Raw genomic sequence first — 21,640 nt, 5'->3', positions numbered from 1 at the left:
ATCATTGCTGTGCTGTAGTGTTTAAAGAATAATGACAAGGCAAAAGTCTGTACGTGGTCACTATAGCTATAGGGTACAGAGTGCCCTTTGTTCTGTTCTTTCTGTTATTGGTTGCTGTAAATTCACAAAGCAACTCACAAGGCAAATTCACATAGCAAAAAACCATTTGAATCGAACAACAGCTTAGCGGTCAGTGCATGTGAGATATTAGGTGCCACTTCCCTCATCCAGTTCTAGAAGGAACCTAACTTCGTGTTTGCCTCCCTCAGCCTCTGGCTCCTGTCTTGAGAGGTTTCCCTTTGAGATGTTCCCTAATAGTGTATTCACTTAGTATGCGACCCTTTTGCCTGTCTTCTTCCCTTAGCAGGGCCTCTTGGAGTTGATCTGCACCCCCTAGCTTACACATCGGCACACCTTCCTCCTTCGAGCCTGTTCCTTATTCCCTGTCCAGACACACCACTGGACTATCTCTCCTTAGATGGGCATTTGAGCCATTTGCAGCTTCTCGGCTGCTGTGAATACTGCCGTCATGAACGTCTGGGTTCTCACTGATTTTTACCAGAGATTAAAAAGGGAGATGTCACTGATGACCCCTCAAGCCCTTTTTTTGAAGATTTGACTTTAAGTGTATGAGTGTCGTTTGTTGTGTGTCTGGGCATCGCGCACATTCTTAGGTGCCCACAGAGGTTAGAAGAGGGCATTGGAACTGCTAGAAATGAAGTTATAGGCAGTCATGAGCTGTCCCGTGGGTGCTGGGAACAGACCCCAGGTCCTGTCAGAGCAACAAGAGCGTTTAGCTGCTGAGTCATCTCTCCAGTCCTAGGAGCTTAAAGTCTGTGTCAGTGTATTATTCTTGGATGCACCTCGCCCCTCTGTGATCTTGCTTGAATGTCATATCAGTAGCTAGAGGATATCTTGCCACTTTGAGTGACAAAGACACATGTGTGTGGGCACTAGCTGTGGGTGGAACCCCGTACCCAGTATCTGGGTCCCCACCACTGACAGCTTCCTACTTCCAACCCTTTCTTACCACCCCGCGCTTACCCCGCGCTTACCGTGTTTACCAAAGCTTTCAGTTTATTTGCTTTTGACCTTTAACTGACTTTCTTTTTCTTTTCTTTCTTTGGTAAAAGCTCTCTCTCTTAGCCCACATGAAGGTTCCCTGGTACTGGGAATCCCTCTATTTTCATTCCTTCCATCTTAGGTTAGTGGTCAGAAATTACACACACACTCCCCATGAAATCTCGGCTAGGAGAGCACCAGTAACTAACAATGTGCTTTATGTTTCTGATACTAAGTTTATGGTTACAGGTCATTGTAAGCAAGAACGCATGCACCCTAAGAGCGCCCCCCCCCCCGCCCCGTTGTTTAACCTCTAGGATTATAATTGTGCCTTACAATAAACAGATCTGCAAGACTCTTGGAGAAGACGGTGGCTAACATTTGTTCTTACCTTCCCTGACCCTTTTCTCTCCCCCTGTCTCCCCCCCACGACTGTAGATCTTCGTTTGGGAGCAGAACCTCGAACAGTTCCAGATGGACCTGTTCCGATTCCGCTGTTACCTCGCCAGCCTCCAGGGCGGGGAGCTGCCAAACCCCAAAAGGCTGCTTGCTTTTGCGAGCCGGCCCACGAAGGTGGCCATGGGCCGCCTTGGGATCTTCTCCGTGTCATCTTTTCATGCCCTGGTGAGTAGAAGCAAGTGACTTTTGGAGAAATATTCATCTCAAATGCTTACTCCTGAATAGGACCTGACAGGGACTCTGAAGTGTTTCCCTGGTTCTGTCTAATACAGATTTCCAAAACTTCACGTTGCAGTTCATGCAAAAAATTTTATTTGAACCTTTGTGGAAATGTGCTTAAATAAATCTCTTTGGATAGGGCTTAAACTATTGTGTAAAGGAAACTCCAAAGGCATTGTACCCACACTCCTACCCCCTGTCCATGGTATAGGGAATTGCAGGTCTCCCACATGGTACGTAAGCACTCTGCCATTGAGCTTCACCCCAGCCCCATAACAGTGCTGTCTTAAGATGTGTTCACAGCAGTGTTCGTTGATGTTATTCTTAGGCAGTTTTGGCAAAGTTAGAAAAGAAGTTAACTTTATGTAAATGATTGATGGAGGGCTTTTCTTTATGCATGAATCTAATCATGGGTGGAAATGCCTTCCCCAGTCCCCCATACAGCATAGATTAAACACAGATCTTTGTGGAGACTGGAGGTCTCACTCGGTTGTAGTTTGATGGCTGCAACTATATGGTGTGTTTGAGGAAGGCCAAGTTTCAGTGATGAAGTTGCCGAACACTTGCTCTCCTAAGGAAGGAGGCTTTCATCTGACCCCGAGAGCAAGCAGTAGGTTGTGTACTGTACTGTGTTGACAATCTGTAATCTCGAACACTTGCTAAATTACAAACAGCTTTGTGTACTTTGGGTCCATTTCTGCCAAAGGGGAAAAACAACCCGTGTACAAGCAACACGTTGTAGCCAATGTAGGGGGACGTCCTCATAATGTAGGGGTACCGCACCCGTGACACATTTGCTGTCGAATTAGATGTTAAATGTCAGGGTCCAGACAGAGCTGCCCTGGGAAGTCTCAGCTGAGTGCCAGCTGAGCCCTCCCCTGAATTCTGAGCTATAATTCGGTCCAAGGTGTGTGCATTCTTTGTAAATAGATTTGCATCATCATTCAGATAGTTAGAAGGTTGTTTGCATTTTGAGCCACCATGTGGTTGCTGGGATTTGACTCTGGACCTTAGGAAGAGCAGTCAGGTGCTCTTACCCACTGAGCCATCTCACCAGCCCTGTTTGCATTTTGAAAGAGGTCTTAAACACCAATTTCTAGAGTTTGTTAAAACCGTCTTATCTGCTAATTTCAGCCCTTCTGGCCCATCTCTCTGGCTGTTACAGTTTCGTTTTTGTCTGTAATAGCTGGGCGAGTGAGGACTAAGTCCTGAACCTAGTTTTCACCAATGGCATGGGCTAAGTCTGTTACAGTTTTTAAGTTAGCCAAATCTTCATTCTGTGTGGGAAGAAAATATGAGATGAAAATTTTCACTTTGCTCCTGTTAGAATATCCTAATCAAAAGTATTTATTTTTATTAACAAGCAAGCTCGGGTGAGGCACCACCTCTCGAACTCCAGCATCCACATCCCTTAAACCTCTGTGCTTTGATTTTTTCTTATAAGACATTGGAGCTTATGTCTCCGAAACAGACAAGAAGAAGCCATTGAGCCGCTTGACGTAATTGATTTTTGATCATCTAAACTCCCCCTCTTAATGTCTATGGCGTGTGCACGCCTCATCTGGTGACAGGTGTGCGGAATCTCCCCGTTGGAGAAGTTGGTAACTCTGAAGGGTCTTTTTGCCCAGTTATTTGGAAGAATGCTGTTTAATTCCCTAAGTCTGCCTCTCTGTTGCTCTCTTCTGTTTCTTGCTGACTGCCTCGCCAGCACAAACCTTGGTTTTGGTGTCCATGCATCCTGGCCTGTCTGCAGCAGGGCTTTGACTTGAGACAGAACACGTTCGGTCACTCTATTGGGTATCTTGTTCTATTTTCTGCACAGGCTCTTGAAGAACAACACAGGCAGGGAATTTCATTCTGATTTATTGGACACCCCGGCCCCCAATCTCTCCTTGTCATTTGACCCTAAGAGTCCCCTCCTCTCAATGGGAGCCGACTCATTCTTCAATTTCTCCTTTGTCTAGGATGTACCCCCCTCCTTTTAAGTGGGGGCGGAGGAGGTGCAAGGGTTCCAGGGCCAGGGGAGGGCTTTGAGCTACAAGGGGAGTCCCATTCACTAGGAGAGCCTCAGTCCTGCTGAGTGATTTGCCTTCATTAACTGAAGGGTCCCTCCGCTGTATTCTTTGAAGAAAGGTTATCATTGTCCTTGTTTGCACGGATGAGCTGACTGATAGGTAGTCAGGTGACCGCCACAGAGGAGCCATTGTCTGGGCTGATCATTGAGAAACTTCTGCGTTCTGTCCAGCAGTTCTGCCAGCCTGTTTTTCTATACCCCTCTAGTCATTACTGTTTTGAGAGGGGTGGGGGTGGGGCTGGGGGAGGTGGCTACCAGTACCTTTTTAGGGCCTTCTCACTTTGAAAGTCCCTGCTAGAGTCTTTGAGCAGCCTGAGTCAGTTAGCCAGCCAGCCAGCCAGGCACGGAGTGTGTTGGTAGGTAGCACAGGTTTATCTTTTCTGTGCTTTTCTTCCCTCCTGAGACTATAAACCCAAGAGTTTATTGCAGCCACGGTATTGGATTTTAAATAAATAAATAGATTGATTGATTGACAAATCCATGCACGGCCCTGGCGTATGTCAGCTGCTAGCCTTGTGACGAGGGTTAAAAGAGCAAAGAACAGAGTCTGCCCTACTGGAGCCTCGGGTTCATGTAGGCAAGACGGGGAGAGGGACACCTGCAGTTAATGGAATATGGTTAAGTGCAAACAGTGAGGCATGCTGGGAAGGAAATGTGCAGGCTACCACACCCCTGCTGTGATAGTCACCCCTCAGCATCCTCAGAAGAGTGGCATCAGGAACCCCTCAGATACCCAAGGGGGTGGTCAAGTGCCTCACACAACATGGTGTGTTCACTGTTCCCACATAGTCGGGTCTTACCCTCCCCCACACTTTGAACCATGTGTAAGCTAATTTACAGCACGTAATGCAGTGCAGATGTTCTGCAGGTCCTTAGACTACATTGTTTACTGAACGGCGACGGGGAAGGTGTCTCAACACGCTCAATGCATATGGAACATGAATAATTTTGATCTGGGGTTGCTTGAATCCACAGATATGGGGTTCTCACCCCTCCTGGTGTGTAGCATGAGGGCAGACAGACTGAAGGACACTGTACTTAGAAGCAGCCTCTTTCGTTTGCAAATTCACTGAGACCAAACAGCTGGATTTTTTTTTTTTTTCTTTTTCAGGCTTTGTTTTGTTTAGGGTTTTAAAGTTCAGCACCATTTCTTCTGTGTCTAAACAGAACACACGTGTGTCAGCATGTTCTGATCCAATCATGTTACAACCTTTGTTTGCCTTCGACTCAGAAAGTTGAGACCAGAACATCTGACATGTTTTATGATGCATTCTTTTTGTGGGACTCCCCCCCCCCAACCAAATACCTAAAGAATAAATGTAGGTTAAAATCTTTCTCATAAAAATTCTCACGGGAATCTTGACTCCCGCTTCTTAATGCCCTGATCTGTCTCTTAAGTAAGTGCTTAGCTGAGACAGAGCAGGACCCCACGGCTCTCTCATCCTTGGGTTTGTCTCTGAGTCTAAAACCCTTCTCCCTAATGCCCTGAGAGAAGCTGTCTGGCTCCAGTCCTCATGCATGTGAGGGTCCTTGCTTGTCTACTCTCTGGGATTCTGCTCTGTTGATACTGTCGGTACCAAAGACTCAGGAAATGCCTCGTGGATGACATGCTGTAGGCTGGGAGGCCCCCTGTGTTGCCCAATACCAGTTCATCCCGGAGGCTGCTGCCAGTTGGCACCTGGCACGTTGGGAGTTGCCCTCGTGGGAATCTATGACAACTAGGTTCTTAGATATTCACCTCCAGCAGCAAAGAACAGGTGGGGGCTTTAATTTCCAGTCAGACTGGCTGTGCCTCCTACCTCGCCCTTTTGAAAGGAGGTTTTGTGGGTGGCCTGTTGAGATCTCCTGGCAGAAGAGCCCTGAAGTTCCTGGAACATTGTTTATAACCTGAAGGGTAAAGTTGAAGCTTGAATGCTCTACAGACTTTCTGGAGTCCTCGGATCCCCCCACTTCCACAACTGTCACTGTGGCAGCTTCAGATATGTGGAATTCTGTTGTGAAGTGTTTCCCTGTTCAGACGGTACCTTGGAGGCATCTCAGCAGAGGATAGCTTTAAAAAGAAATAGAAGTGTAATTTCCTCCTCACCTAACATAACATATGTAAGTTATGGAAGATCTATGTGACACTTACACACACACACATATGAGGGAGAGTATATGTATGCATGAGAGAAAACCCTCCATCCATCAATACATTTGTTAGCCTTGGGTACAGCTCAGTGGTAGAGAGCTTGCCTAGCATGTGTAAGGTTCTGGGTTCAATCCCCAACACAGTGAAAAAAAAAACAACAGAGACAGAGAGAGACTGTTTAGCCCAGTGGTCCAGTCTGCAGGGTGTCCCCCTTTGTCTTTCATCCTGGAAAAGACTGATGTTTCAGGCTGTGACCCAGTCCTTCCTATCACCAGGGATGAACTGTGTCAAAGAAAGCCCCCTCCTCTGAAAACATTTCCCAGAACTGCTCAGTGCGTGCCCCGCTCCAAAGAAAAGCCAGCTTTGACTTCTTGGCCAAGTGCCCAGATACATCATGGATTTTCTAGTGGAGACGCTGGGTAGTGGGGCCACGAATTACTTGCCTAGCGAAGAGGATGGCTTTCTATGTTCTCAGAGATTGAAGAGATTGGCTGGTTTAGATTTAGTGTGGAATCAGAGCAGGCAGAAATCTGCTGGTTTTCACAGACCTTCAGTGTCATTTTGAATTAAGATGCTACTAGGTAACTGTCCCGTAGCTGTCAGGAGGCATCTCAAGAAAACGTGGTTCCATGCAGTCGGTACAGCTCAAGTCTGCCTGGAGGACAGCTAACTCTCAGCACCGCAGCATATTGTATTGCCGTTTTATTTATTATTCTGATTTTCTACAGTGATTGAGCTTGCCAGCTTTTTATCTTATGTCAGTGAAGGTCCCAGAGTCCCCATGCCGTCACTTAATGCTTTGAACGCTATCCTGTGAGAGGCGGTTATGGAAAGGTAGGCTAGACGGCACCTCAAGGCACCGGTGTCAGCCCTTTGCTTCTTCTGTCTTAACAAATCCCAGGTGGCAGCCCGGACTGGTGAGATCGGAGTGAGAAGGCGTACTCAGGCCATGTCCAGGTCTGCAAGCAAGCGAAGGAGCAGGTTTTCTTCTCTCTGGGGCCTAGACACTACCTCCAAAAAGAAGCAGGGACGCCCAACCATCAACCAGGTAGGCCCCAGAGTCAACACAAATGTGTGTGTGTGTGTGTGTGTATGCGTGCGTGCATGCATGCATGCATGTGTCTTTACTGACACTTTAAATCAACGTGACACTTTAGTTCTGCGAGACAGTTTTTAATAAGTAGTTTATAGTCCAAACACTGAGCTCTGCCATTAGTCTGTCATCGACATCCCTCTCCCACCTGTCCTCTCCCCAAACTCTGCTTAATTACAGACCTAGTAAAGAAAGTGCAGCAGTCATGTAAGTCCTCAGAGGAGAGCAGGCTCCACAGGAAGCCAAGTGAGCATTAAATATAGTCTTCTTAGGCCGTCTCTGATGCGGGATCCAAGGCAACCTCCAGGGAAAGGGACCATTTCCTTGCTTCTGAGATTTGGAAGGCGGCCTTACATGGGCAGCTCCTTGGCCTATAGGAGCGAGGGCCCAGGAATGTAAGAGTAGCCACCATGGCTGCCTCTACTCAGATCCAAGCCTAGCAGAGGATCATGGGGCTCACCTGGTCTGGGCTGATGCTTGGTGGAGCCCCGTGTAACAGAGCCCAATGGTCTTTCTCTTCTGTCTTCCCGCTGAGGCTCCTCTCATGCTGTTGTCACGGGCACTGGGAAGCCTCCGACCACCTGTCTAGGTTTTAGAGCAGAAGACTAAGGACTTGAGTCTTTTTGGAGGGCGTATTCGTCCTGTGGACTACTACTGTAGCTGGACAACATTTGTGAGGTTGTGACCAAATCACTCTGAACTTTGAAACATCGCGTTTTCTGTCTTGATGGAACCTGAAGGAGACCAGCCAAGCCTGTGATGCAAGTGGACATGAGCAACCTGGTTTACTTTTTAATCTTCAGGAGGGTAGGGTGGACCTGGCACAGTCGAGATTCGGTGGCTCTCTGCCTCACCTTCAGAAGGAGGCTGTTAGCATCAGTATCTCTTCTTCCTTCCTTCTGGAGAGAGAGGCCTTGCAGTTTGGACTTAGGTTCTATCAAAACTCTTGGTTTATATGGCCTTACCTTCTGGGCACCAGGTTAGGTTGTAGCTAGGTAGATTGGAATGTGTGGTTGAATTTCAATAGATGCGAGCAAATACCTTCACAATGTGTTTTTATATCATTCTTATAATTCCTAAAGTAAATTTAAAAAAAAAAAATCTTGCTTAGCCATAAATACTGTAATAGAAATTTCAGCACTAATTCAGAACTCTAAAATAGACAAAAAATTTTATGTTTCTGTAGCTTCATTTTTAATGGATGTGTGTGTGTGTATGTTTGAACTATTAAAGGCGTGGGAAGTTTGATTTCCTGGGACCTGATTCTTGTGGTTTGCCATCTTAAGTTGTGTCATTCCTTGGGATCCAGGAGGGCCTCACCCCTGCTGTGATGTTTTCAGAAAGCCCCTCCCCTTTGTCCAGCCATTGTCCTGAGCTTCGTTTGCGCTGTTGGTCAGATTTCCTTTTTTTAAGATGACACTTTGGTCTGTGCAGGTGTTTGGAGAGGGGACTGACGCTGTAAAGAGATCTTTAGAGGGAATATTTGATGACACTGTTCCAGATGGCAAGGTAAAAGTCCTTTTAAACACGTCTTCCCTTTGGGTCACACAAGGGCACCAGCGTGTGCACGGTGCTGCGACTTGGGGAAACTAAAATTCAGTACACCCAGTATGAAAACCTGAAATGATCTGGTTTTTACAAACGTTATATAACAGGTTACCACAAGGTGGGGAAAACCATTTCATGTTTAAATCTTGGTGCTAATAAGAACGTTTCCCCGCTGACATAACATTTTCCATACTTCTTATCATCTGATGTGTAAGATCGCAACTAGAATATAAGATTTGAGTTCTGAGTTAGCTGAACAGTTCATGTCATTGCTAATTCCTTTTTATGCACAACTTTTATTCCCAGGAGGTGAGTTCTTGGTGCCCTCGCTCTCTGCCCACACCTGCAATTTTGTTCCCATGAATTTCAAAGAAGTGTTCTGATAGTATGTTCTTCTTCTTTTTAAAAATGCATTTTTCCTCCCAAGTCTAATACTTAGGCACGATTCAACCTTGTGCTTGAATTGGGTCTTTCAAACTGTCAGGATTAAAACCCCAGAAAGGCCGTGATTTGCCCGTAGCCACTTTTTGTAGCCTTGCTAAAAAACAAAACCAACAACAACAAAAAGGACACCTTCTTTTCCAGGACCCCAGTTACACTTTCCTTGGGGTTCTAGTGCTGACAGCACAATGTTGCTGTGATTTTCTGGTTCCCATCTCCAGGATCAGTGTAGCCGAATTCAGCTTTTGGTTGCCAAGCAACCAAGTAATATTAGTCAGGAGCAGCTGAACCCAGTGTTCTAGAAGGATCTGATCCACAGAAGCCAGGGTACGGTGGAGTTCTTGGTATCAGAGGCCACAGGAAGGGCCTTTCTTAACTCAGACACATTTCCTGGATGTGTCACCCTGGGTCTGGAGGTGGTTCGCTCAGGGAATGCGTTCCCATGGCACCCTGTGTGAATAATTGTTCATGATGAAATTAGATTACTGCACATATATGCAATCCAAGCATAGTTTTAAATATTTACTTTGTTGTATCTGGAGTTGGCCAGTTTTGCGTATATTATACATTTTTTAAAAAGAATTATTTATGTATATGAGTACACTGTAGCTGTCTTCAGACACACCAGAAGAGGGCGTCAGATCCCATTCCAGATGGTTGTGAGCCACCATGTGGTTGCTGGGATTTGAACTCAGGACCTCTGGAAGAGTAGTTGGTGCTCTTAACCGCTGAGCCAGCTCTCCAGCCTCGTGTTAGACATTTTAAATGATGTAGCATTGTTTCTTGCACACGGGGTATGGGAATGACAAAGGTTTTGAGTTCCCTTGTACCTCTGTGTTTCCCATTTTTCTAGGCTACCTGTTTAAAATCCAGCTTCCTGGCATTTAGCCTTGCCTCAAAGAACAGTTTAGATGCAAATCTAGGGTTGACCCAGTGCTACGGGGCACTTATTTAATGTTGCACGTGGGAGCAGCCTGGGAAGATCCCAGTCGTAGGTAATGGGATGTGGGAGGTGATGGCTTTGTGGTGATTCTTTCCCTGGAGTCCAGCTTCAGGCAGGGCCGAGACTCTTCCTCAAAACGAGGTTTCTCTCCCAAAACCCTTCCACTGGGTTGTTGATGTATTAGTATTATTATTACTGTTGTTGTTGTTGTTGCTATGAATGGAAGTCATTTTACTACCTCCCAGCATTTTTCGGAGAAGTTGGTCTCTTCTTGTAGGTAGCTACTGTGAATCTTGTTCCTGGGAGTTTGTAGACCCATACTTAGCAGCCAGTGGCCTGGGTTAGAACCCCCTAACAGAGCCACACTTGAGCATGAAGTACATTCACATTGAAACGGTCTAACACATCTTATTTGCCGGGGCTCCTGCGGGATCGTGGGTCCGAGGACGCTTTGTGCCCTGGCTCCTCTGCTTGTGAGGTTCAGCTGGCCTACATTTGTACACCGTCTTCCCCCACATCCACACCTCCGCTGCCCTCACCCTCAGTCAGTGTGGCTGAGACAACAGTCGTGATCCTAGGGAGGACTGCTGTGAGCAGCCTCGACGCTCTTTGAACTCCATCAGGGATGTGGCCTTGTTCCTCCCAGGGTTGTCCTGGCAGTCGGGGAGGACACAGGACGCTGCTGCCTGTCAGCCCGTGGAGCCAGGGTATTATTATCTTTATGAACACAGTTCCATTGGGGGCTCATTGTTACGTTGCAGTATAAAATTTTACATGGCAGATATTCTTGCCGTGATGGAATTTTCTGTTCAAAATTTCAAAATTCAAATTTCAAAATTTCCCAGGGGTCTCCTCCCTCCTAGCAGGCACCTTCTTTCTAGCCTAGGCTGTTACCCTGGGTATAGATAATCTGGGCATCTGAAGTCATTAGACATGGACGGCTGCAGCTCTGATGACTTCGCTTCTTATCACAGAGGGAGAAGGAAGTGGTCTTACCCAGTGTCCACCAGCACAACCCCGACTGTGACATTTGGGTCCATGAATATTTCACTCCATCCTGGTTCTGTCTACCCAACAACCAGCCAGCCTTGACGGTTGTCCGGCCAGGGGACACTGCGAGGGACACCTTGGAGCTCATTTGCAAGGTATGTAGCTCTTTCAGGTTGTTCTCCTGAGAAGAGCAGAATCGGGGGTTGAGGGAAGACCTCAGGCACCTGTGGGCACAGTCTGAGGGAAGAGGTTGGGTATGCCTGGTACCCATGGGGCACAGTCTGAGGGAGGAGGCCTCTTCTCAAGCTCCCGTGGGTACAGTCTGAGGGAGGAGGTTGGGTATGCCTGGCACCTGTGGGGCACAGTCTGAGGGAGGAGGCCTCTTCTCAAGCACCTATGGGCACAGTCTGAGGGAGGAGGCTGGGCATGCCTAGCAAATTCAGGCAGCCCTGCATTCCTTCGTGACAGCATGCACCGTGTGTAAGCAGTGTCTGAGTGAGGAGGAGGGAAACTCCTCCAAATGCTTCATCTCCATGTCATAGGTGTATGATGACTATACCGCCTCACCCTGCACACAGTATAGAGAGCCTGAGACAGAGGCTGACGCTTGGTAGGACTGAGAATGCAAAACCCACCACTGTGGACATGCATGCGTGCTGCTGCTTGCCCTTCTGTTACCTACACGCTCGCACATGCGTGCATCCAATTGTGTCATCCCATTTTGCCAACTGATGTTTGAATGGTAACCGATTCCGAAGTGAGTTTGGCATGATGGGAAATTGCTCTTTCTGTGGACGTGGAATTAGCCTGCACTTTCTAACTAGACAGTGACTGGTTTGTTCTACTTCTGCCTCACACTGTGGAAATGTCTCCATCCTTTTCAAGGCGAGCCTCTTCATATCTGGCCACCCTTAGGTGACAGCAGGAAGCAGGAAGTCACCCTTCTTGCACACTGGTTTTTACTTTTCTGTATGTAATGGCATCTGTGGTCTTAGTCGATCACATCACGTCTGAAAAGGAGTGTCACTTTCCTGACTTGCAGATACAGAAAGAGAAGCCCCGAAAACCTTAAATATTTGCCCCACTTCTCATCACAGTCGGAAAGGACAGGATGATCAGCCAAGTGAGCATGGGAGAGACAGCCTTGCTCACACTGCCCCCAACTGGGGTGTGTGCAGTTGTGACGGTGGACACTCACAGAAACTCTCAGAGCATTAGTCTGTGGGAAGGACAGTCCACAAGGCTCAGAGGAACCTAGAATATATTCCTAGGGGAGTCAGCTTCCACTGTATCCTAATTTTATTCTAGAACCATTTGGATGAATAGCAATGACATTTTAAAAGCCCTGTTCATTCAGCATATGATTTGGAAATACTGAATAATTTCACTCTCTCAACAAGTGTGTTGTGATTACACTACCAGAAATTTATATAAGCCTTTTTTAAAAAAAATCACTAATTTCCAATATAAAAATATGACTCTTCATATGAATCGGGGAGGGGAATGAAATAATCCAGTCCACTCAAGACTTCAACAGCCTTACGTGGAGAAAATTAGATCAGTCTGTTGTTTTAGGACAAAGCTGAAGTCAACCCCCACATAGGCATTAAAAGTGAGCGATAGCACCCCACACCCCTCAGTTCTTTCATGGGCATGAGTTCTGGCTTTCGAGCACACTGGAGCCTCTGCTCATGGCTCTTCATTCTAATTACTTAACAGAGTTGGTCCTCTGAAGATCTCTGTGTTCCTTTATTCACAGCTGAGCACAGTTCTTTAGAGAATCGCCGGCACTCTGCAGAGCTGTGAGAGTTGTTCTTAGTGGCTAGAAGTTGAACCCTGACTTTTTTGCATAAGCCAGATCCTGGAAGGTGTCTCCAGGAAGTGACAGCCACGGAGCATGCTTGAGGGAATTGAAAACTAAGCCTTGGTTTTGGAATGGTCACTTTTTTTGGTGGGAAATTGGGTCTGTAGGAAGAACGATGAATTGGTTGGATCAGGGTTTTTTTTTTTTTTTTTTTAAGTATTTAGCCTTTCTAAAAGGAACTAAAAGGTAATGCTGCCTCTGTCATGTAGAGACATCATCAAGTTACCCTGTAGCTCTGTTCCTCTAGCTTTTGCTTCCTTACTGAGTTCCTATGGGCATCCTTAAGGTGTGAATTCCTTTCTGAAACAAAAATGGATCATCCTGCCAAGTGTTCCTGAGTTATCACTTTTCCTGTCAGAACAGAAATAAGACCGCACCATATAGAACAGCTTCTGTCTCCCGAGTTTAAACATGGAAAACTTCCACACTGTACTTTAAGAAACTGATGGTCTGGCTGGGCGGTAGAAGCGCACGCCTTTAATCCCAGCACTTGGGAGGCAGAGGCAGAGGCAGGCGGATTTCTGAGTTCGAGGCCAGCCTGGTCTACAAAGTGAGTTCCAGGACAGCCAGGGAAACCCTGTCTTGAAAAACCAAAAAGAAAAAAAGAAAAAGAAAAAGAAACAGATGTTCTCCAGAGAAGCATCTACGTAGGATAAAATGTATAGTGTGCTCAGACCCACATCTTCCAGACTCCTCTGTAACTGTTGGAGCAGTTCTCTTCCTAAGGATGGAGAGGGAAGAGAGGGTGTGCGTAATATAAAATAATCTAATATAACGGCGAGTCTGTCTTTTATGTCATCATTATCAAGCTCTGCATTGGTGAGGGATGCTGTTCCTAATATCTAATAATCAATTTCTTTCTTCTGTCTCTTGCATTGCCTCATTCTCTTTCCTATCCTCCGACCCACATCATTTCATCTCAGTTTACCATCTGCCATCCATCTGATCACCAGTCGAGTTCTGTTTCAAGATGCACATTTCGTGTGATAGATGTTACTGAAATGATTGTTAAACACAGCCAGTAACCATGTCAGCCTGTGGTTCTTTTTAATATAATCAGACTTTTGCAACTATACAAAATTACAAAAATGATCCATTCTTTCATAGTGACTCATATTGTTCATGTGTAACCATGGTGTCACGTTACTCCATATTTCTATGTGTGATGTATGTATCTGTGCACTGTGTATATGTTATAGGCCAAAGGACAACCTCGAATTTCATTTTCACGGACATCGTCCACCTCCTTTGAAGTAGGATTTCCCATTGCCCTGGACCTCACATAATAATCTAGACAGGCTGGCCAGCCAGCCCCAGGGATTGCCCTGTCCCCTGTCTAGAACACAGGAGTCAGAGTGACATGCCATCACTCGTGGAAGGTTTACACAGTTCTTGAAGTGGGCCTCAGGTCTCATGCTTACAAGACACACACATTTCCTAACTCGGCTGTTCCCACAACCCAATTCTTATGTATCTTTGTGGCTCGAACTATTTATTAAAAAGAACTACATAGCTACTTAGTCCTTTAAAAAAATTATAGTAAAAAAACAAAAACAAAACAAAACAAAAAACTAAACTTGCCCAGTTGTGATATTTATTTTATGGCACAATTTACAGCTAGCTTTCTTGACTCTAAACAGTTATAATGCTAAGTGATTTGATTTGAGTAAACGTACTCTAGAAAGCAAATTTGTACTATTTAATTTTTTCCCCCTAATGGAATTCCTCTTGCAAGGAAATTTTCTCTCGAATGTTTTGCAAAGTCAAAACAAGCCAGATGCTCAACAGCCATCCATCAATGTTCTCCAGCACTTGGATTCTTTTCGCACACACAGTGTTATGAGCGCCGTTTTAGTTCTGCCTGCTTTGATATGGAAGTTCATAACGTTTTCCCTGAGAGTCGGGAGACTGAGTTAGCTCCTGCTTTGTTTCAGATCGTAACTCCTAAACTTTCACCGAAATGGGAGGACCCACAGGAATACTTATCCTCCTCACCCTGATTTTAGAATAACTATTCACCAACCGGAAGGGTCTTTAGATTTCTTATTAAACCTGTGTAAATATTTGCATATTTACTTATTTTGAGCTTGAGCTGGTCTCAGCCTTGAAACCCTCTTACCTTAACCCCTAGAGCGCCGGGTTGTAGGCATGCGCCGTAGGCATGCGCTGGTGCTAGAGCGCAGGGGCAGTACGCATGCGCTGGCACTCTAGCTGGCCTTCATCATTTTCACAGAAGTTGCACGTATTCATCTCTATTTTTTAAAGTTATCAAGACAATGAATAATAGAGAGAAGTTTTGGAAAATATGTGCAGTGTGAGCCATGTTCTCCGTACTGAAACCCAATTGCTGTCCTTCCCTGTGTAATTCCAAATGTCAGCACTGTGGTATCTGGGGCTGGTAGGGATCCTCGTTCTCTTTAGTAGTGCCGGACAGCTGGCTGGTGAGAGTCCCACTGTGGTTTGTCCCAGAATCCCCTGGGTGAGGTTAGGACAGCACTGTGATGTCCAGAAGGTGACTGTGGATGCGGTTCTCTGGTTAGGACTGACCACGAGTGTTTATTAATGACAGCAGTAAGGTGGCCAAGCTCCTTTGTCCCTGTTATTGAGACCATGTGAAACTCAGTCCCCCTTCCCTTGTGCCTCAGTAGGGAACAGATGGTAAAACAAAATGTTTGCTTGTAATTAAAGAATTTGTGAAGCCCCCGGAGAGTGAGAAGCAGGCACACAAGGGGAACTCTTCTTACTGGTCATATCACTCCCTCCCTTAAAGGCTTCCATGTCGTGCGATCCGCTGCATGCTGCCAGGGAACTCATTTCCACCTTCTGGAAATGTGCTGTTGGGGTAAACCATGACTGTCCTCTGTGCATGTAGTTACTTAAAAACATAAGGCACCACTCCCCTGTCTCCCAGTCTTCGCATACCAGTTCTCCAAACCCAAGCTCACCCCAGAGGCCCTTGTTGATCAGACCGGTCGAAGTCTGTTCTCCTGCTGCGCCACGGAGTGCCCGCCCGGCACCCTGTTCACTGTGCACTGTGTCTGACTGAACGTTGAGGGGCTAATGACTGGAGCACCATTTTGGCCTATGTATTTATACACACTGGCAGTATAAAGGAAGAGTTTTTAACCACAACTCTAAATTTTACTTATTAAAAGATAATTCTCACTACAGGACATTGAGAGATAGTTTTTTATCACTTACTTCATACAAAATTGAAAATTTATTTTAAAAAGTTGAGAAATTTCAAATTTATGTAGAAGTGAGATCCATGTAATAAATACATCCTCGTGTACCCATTGCATAGGATATATAATTACTATGTTTCATTGGTTTGTTTATTCTGCCTCCAAGTGTAGATGACTTTGGAAGCAAATTCCAAACAGTTTATCACTTCCTTGCTAGTGTTTTAAGGTGCATTTTCAAATGATAACGACACTTTAAAATTAAACCTACCCATTTAAATATATTCTCTCTTGTGCTATAATTTCTTGTTGTCTTCTAACATTTGAAAAGCGTGTTTGTTTTCTTCCATGTGTCTTCTTGGCTGTGGATTGAAAAATATTTATAAAACCATACTAATCCTGGTGTCTTCTTTAGGCAGGTTAACTCCAGGATGGTATCTTAGATAGAGTAGATCCACTGAGCTGTCTCAGAGGAATGATGAGGCCGAGAGCGCTCTAATTCCCAAGCCATTTGCTGTGCATCCCAGGCTGGAGGCGCACTCTCACAGCCCCAAGGGAGTCCCATTCTGGGATACATAAGCAAGGCTGGAACTCTGGCCTCTTCTTGCTTGTGTGATGACCTGCTTGCAGTGAGCCCCAACACTTGTCCTGGGGCCCAGCAGCTGTTTTCTCTCTCATTGTAAACCCCCCTCCGTTCCTCCGTCCCTCAGTCCCTCCATCCCTCCGTCCCTCCGTCCCTCCGTCCCTCCGTCCTTCCGTTCCTCCGTCCCTCCGTCCCTCCACTTCTCCGTTCCTCCGTCCCCCTGTCCCTCCGTCCCTCCGTCCCCCTGTCCCTCCGTCCCTCCGTCCCTCCGTCCCGCATCACCATGTGAGTGTGTGCCATGATGTGCAGGAGCTTCTTTAAGAGGTACAGTTGAAAACTCAAACCAAACACTCTGGTCTGTGGCTCAGTTTTCTGCATTGAGTTGCATGATCCCTATGATGTTTTATTAGTTCCAGGTCCCATTTGTAGTCTAGCTTTTTTTTTTTTTTTTTTTTTTTTTTTTTTTTTTTTTTTTTTTTTTTTAAATATAGAAACCTGCCACCCAACCCCCCATCCCCATTGCCCTTAGGGAACAAGATAACAAGTCCTGTTCACTACTAAATAGACATTTTCCTCCCTTCCCATCCTAGACACATCAACTGGATCATTCAGCCCATTACCTGCGCCTGAAATTTCTAATGGAGAACAGAATGCAGTTCTACATCCCGCAGCCTGAGGAGGACATTTACGAGCTGGTAATGTTTACGACCACTGTCCTCGTACACCCCATCTGAGATAATTTTCAAATCATGCATGTACTTGTGGTAACTGTAGCTGGTGGGCTGGAATGAGCTTCATTCAGAGCCACACAGAGCTGGCAGAAATAACCTTGCTTATCACTGAAATCCCAGAGCAGAAAGTCGCCTTTGCTTGTCCAAAAAGCAGGGCTGCACCGCCACCAAAGACGTTGAAACCCACAGATGATGCTCAGATAAGAGTTGAGTCATCAGGACAGACTCTTGCCGAACACCTTTCTTTTTCATCGGTGACTCTAAAATCAGTTGGCAGTTGCCACAGTGAAAGCGCTCCAATTTTGTGCAACTTCTACCATCTTATCAGAACTGACGGGGTAAATCTTGTGGGTGTAACACCCCCCACCCCCACCCTCCCTCCCCGACCATCCATCTAATGCATCAACCCAGCTTGCTGAAACTGCAATCACACAGATTCTTGGAGACATCTGTGGATGTCTGAGTCTCCTTAGAGGTAGAGAACGCGGTTTCTGATCTGGGCCTGAGATTATTATCAGTTCTTCTGCATACAAATCATAGGGAGCTGGCAAGCATAAGACACCAATACTGAAAGTTCTGGGATTTTACAAAGGGCAGAAAGATGGTTTCTCAGTAGGTGTTAGCGGTTGTCACCGTGGTAACCACTGGCAGGTTCCTTTTCTTAACCGAGCAGCGCATCTTTCAGTTCTAATAAACAGTGGTTTGGGGACTAAGGGCCTCTCTTGGGGAATGTTCTGGCTTCTCGGTTCTTTCTGGGGGACACAAAGCTGTTTGTCATGGATCTGGGGATAAAAACAGGGGAGTGACTCCCCGCAGAAAGCAGAACTGGAAGTACAGCTCAGAGGTTCCTTTTGGAAAGAGGAACCACAAGTGCAGAATGTCATAGGGAGTGGCATTTTAAATCAACTTTTTGAACTATACTTCTTCTGTTAGGAAACTCTCGACAACCTTAAGCACATAACAGATCCAAGTGGTTGTTTCCACTGGGTGAGTTACGATTTGGAATGTTTCTGCCAGCCGAAAAGGTCACCCCAGATCTCTCTAAATTTTTATTTTTTTGAGGAAATGTGGATTTTTCTCCTGTGGCAGTCTGATGATGTTATATGTTGGAAGAGGATCAAAGTGGGCCTGGTGGGGGGGTGGTTCTGTGACTAAGAACAAGGACGGCTCCTGCAGAGGGACCAGCCTAAGGTTCTCAGGGCCCACATGGCGGCTCACAACCATCCACAATTGTGATTCTGGGCGATCTGATGCCCTCTTCTGGCCTCTGTAGTCACTGCACACACAGGGTGCGTACATGTGCCTGCAGGCAAAACACTCATATACATAAATATTGCAAAGGGAAAGGGACATAAATGACCTCTCGACTCTAAGCCACTGTTGACTGTGTTGATGGAGATGGAGCAGGTCTCATTAACAGCCAGGAGCCAAGGTGTTCCTTCTGAGAATTAGCCAGTTGTTTGTGTTCTGTGAACATACTCAAGGAGTCCTTTCCATGCCAAAGAAGAAAAGTGTTAGCTCAGCACTACAGTCCTCATCTGTAGCCCTAGCTGCTCAGGAGGCTGAGGCCGAAGAGTTACAAAACCCCTAGGAGTTCAAGGTTAGCCTGGAGAACAACACAGCAAGATGTTTCTTGGAGGAAAAAAAAAATCCCATGTGTAGTGTGGTAAACATCTAAAATTCCTACACTGGTAGACTTAGGCAAGAGGATTGAGAGATAAAACTTGGGGCTAGCCTGGGCTACAGTTTCATCTCATCTGGGTGAATAACTTGGAGTTTCATGATCAAAAAAGTCAGAGAGGCTGATTACGCTGCGAGAAGATAGTTTAGTTTATGCTTATAATTTGTGAATATTACAAACAATAAATTGCAGGGTTCATAGGCAACAAGCCTCTATTTCCTGTATATAACAGGCATGTGTGCTAATCGGGTCCTGTATGTACCAGGAATGTATACTAATCAGGTCCTATACATGTCAGGCACGTGTGCTAATCAGGCCATGGCTTTAAAGTGTTTATTAGTCATATATTATTGTTATCAACAAACTTTTTTTTTAGATTTATTTATTTTACTATCTTATGTGTATGAATAAGACTGGAGTCACAGTTGGGAGCCACCCTGTGTGTGCTGGGAATTGAACTGGATTCCTCTTCAAAAGCAGCGAGTGATCTTAACCATTGAGCCAACCCTCCAACCCTCCCCCAATCACATATCATATTTAAGCTATGGATACGGTGTGGGGCTTTATCTAGTGATGACAATGGAGTGCTGGTGTGCCCTACTCAGCCTGTTCAGGTCTATAATTGTTATTATGTATGTGCTATAGTTAAGGAGAACGACCTCTAGGTACAAAGGGACCATTATGCTTTCTCTCACCCTTTGCAATGGTCTCTGGCCCAGAGATCCCCAAGGAAGCAGTGACCAGGGTCGTGCTTACGCCAGCACCTCCATCTTACCAAGTTCTCTAAGCTTCTTGTGTTCTGGGCGGCTTTTGTGCCTGACAAAGCTTCTTGACCCCTTCCCAGAGTAATGCTTACAGTCACGTGAGACAGGACATAGAGACCTTCCCATGGCTTAGTCATAACAAGATGCTTAGCAAAAATCAATTTTAAATGATAGGTAACAGATGTTATGAGCTCATAAAATTGTAAAACGTAGCAGTGGATGTAGTAGCTACTGCCGCTCGGAAATAGTGGCAAGTATAACTAATATCCAGAGGTATTAATAGCAACTGGGATTTGCTACTGAGATGGCTTTAGTATTCATGATGAAGCCACGGGCACTCGTAGTGTTGTGGTCCGGGTTGCCTGCGTGCTCCCATGGTCAGAGAAGATGCTGGGCAGACATCCGTAAGTGTTCTGGGTATCTTTTACTTTCTGTTCTGAGTTCACAGGCCCCTAGAATCATCTCAGGGGTCCCTGGCCTGGGAGCCCTGCTTTAGAGCATTCCTCTGGGTGTGGGGTCATGCCAAGGCAGGGCCTGTCTGGGCACAGAGTGCTTTCTGAGAGCATATTTTTTTTTCTTGCTTGTTTCTGAGCAAGCAGCAGGCTACATGGTGTTAATAAGCTCTGCTACCTCCCCGCATGCTGGGGCACTGCTCTGCAGGAACCTGCAGGTGTCTCCAGCCATGCCCTCATATATGACCCCCACCCCGATCCCAGATACTTAATTCTGTCCCATCGATAGCAGAAAGTGAGTCCCGGACTTGGAAGATCTTGGAGAGTAATGAGTATTCGTGTGAGTGAGCAGGAAGTTCTCTGAATATCTACCAATAGTCATTGTCTGCCTGCTTTACTGATTATATTAATGTAAACGATACCCATTTGGCTATTTCTTCCTGACTAGATAGTTGTTGGAAACAGTCCATGGAATGGCCACAGACCTGGGGTTTAGTCTGTAGAGACAATAGCTTTTCAGATCTCACACTAAATGGGTTCTTATTAAAGTGACAGGGGAATAAAATGTGCAGCCAAAATTGATTAATTTATTTATTCATTTATCTCGCAAATATTTACTTAGCGTTTCTGTGCCAAGCATAATCTCTGATCCTCACAGGGTATGTGCCAGAGGTGGGGGGGATCCTGTTTCTGGAGGAGCCTCTATTCCGGTTCACAGAAATACATGTAAAAACCTGTCACTGGCAGCAGGTTTTCAGGCTTGGAGAAGCAAGAAGTTAGGGAGAGAGGCACGGTGCTGGCATGCTGAGGTGTGCCATCAGAGACTGGGGGTGAGGAGAACAAGATGTGAGTCTCACGTGTTTTACAGAAAAGTGTTTCAAGAAGGTGTGACATGGGTCTGGGGAGAAAGGTCAGTTGGTAACATTCCTGCCACGGAAGCCTGAGCTCTAGACTCCGGTACCCCTGTAAACGGTGGTACAGAGCCAGTCACCTCTAATCCCAGTGCAGGACGCAGAGACAGCGGGAGCCTCAGAGCTGGCTGGCTGGCCAGCCTGGCTGAATTGGCAAACTCTAGGCTCAGTGAGCGATGCCATTGATAAAATTTGAAGGGAGAGTGATTGTGGAAGATACTCGACATCCATCTTTGACCTCCATGTGCACGCACATACATCTCCACGTACAAAAAAGAAAGGTGAGGAAGCTGGCTCAGTGTGAGGTAGGAGGAAGCAGCTTACCCGGCTGTACCTTGCAGGGGAGGCAGGAGAGGGTGAAATGGAGAGGATAGCAAAGAGGACTCAGTGCTGGACATGAGGCTGGAGGGAAACGGGAGGTTGTGCAGACGAGTTCAAAGGAGAGGGGAACCCGGGAGAATGGACATTACATGTGACCTTCTATGTCTGTGGAGTCATCCAGGTGGGGAGGG

At 46.1% G+C, this 21,640-nt stretch overlaps 1 protein-coding gene across 6 annotated transcripts in view; it reads left to right on the top strand.

Annotated features, from left to right (window-relative positions):
- The window catches only part of Tiam1 (TIAM Rac1 associated GEF 1), a 349,838-nt gene that overhangs the window by 268,456 nt on the left and 59,742 nt on the right, over positions 1 to 21,640 (top strand). For all 6 annotated transcript variants that reach the window (XM_029470566.2, XM_029470562.2, XM_029470564.2 and 3 more), the window contains 5 exons: positions 1,501 to 1,686; positions 6,847 to 6,993; positions 8,473 to 8,547; positions 10,945 to 11,115; positions 17,180 to 17,284. In XM_029470566.2, coding sequence (XP_029326426.1) covers positions 1,501 to 1,686; positions 6,847 to 6,993; positions 8,473 to 8,547; positions 10,945 to 11,115; positions 17,180 to 17,284 — 684 coding nt within the window. The remainder of the gene's footprint in view (positions 1 to 1,500; positions 1,687 to 6,846; positions 6,994 to 8,472; positions 8,548 to 10,944; positions 11,116 to 17,179; positions 17,285 to 21,640) is intronic.

The sequence above is a fragment of the Mus caroli genome, unplaced genomic scaffold (genome assembly GCF_978045245.1).
Source record: "Mus caroli unplaced genomic scaffold, Mus_caroli_1 scaffold_17, whole genome shotgun sequence".
Taxonomy (NCBI): Eukaryota; Metazoa; Chordata; class Mammalia; order Rodentia; family Muridae; genus Mus; species Mus caroli.
The sequence above is the reverse complement of the archived record's forward strand: the minus strand, read 5'-3'. Positions and strand labels throughout refer to the sequence as shown.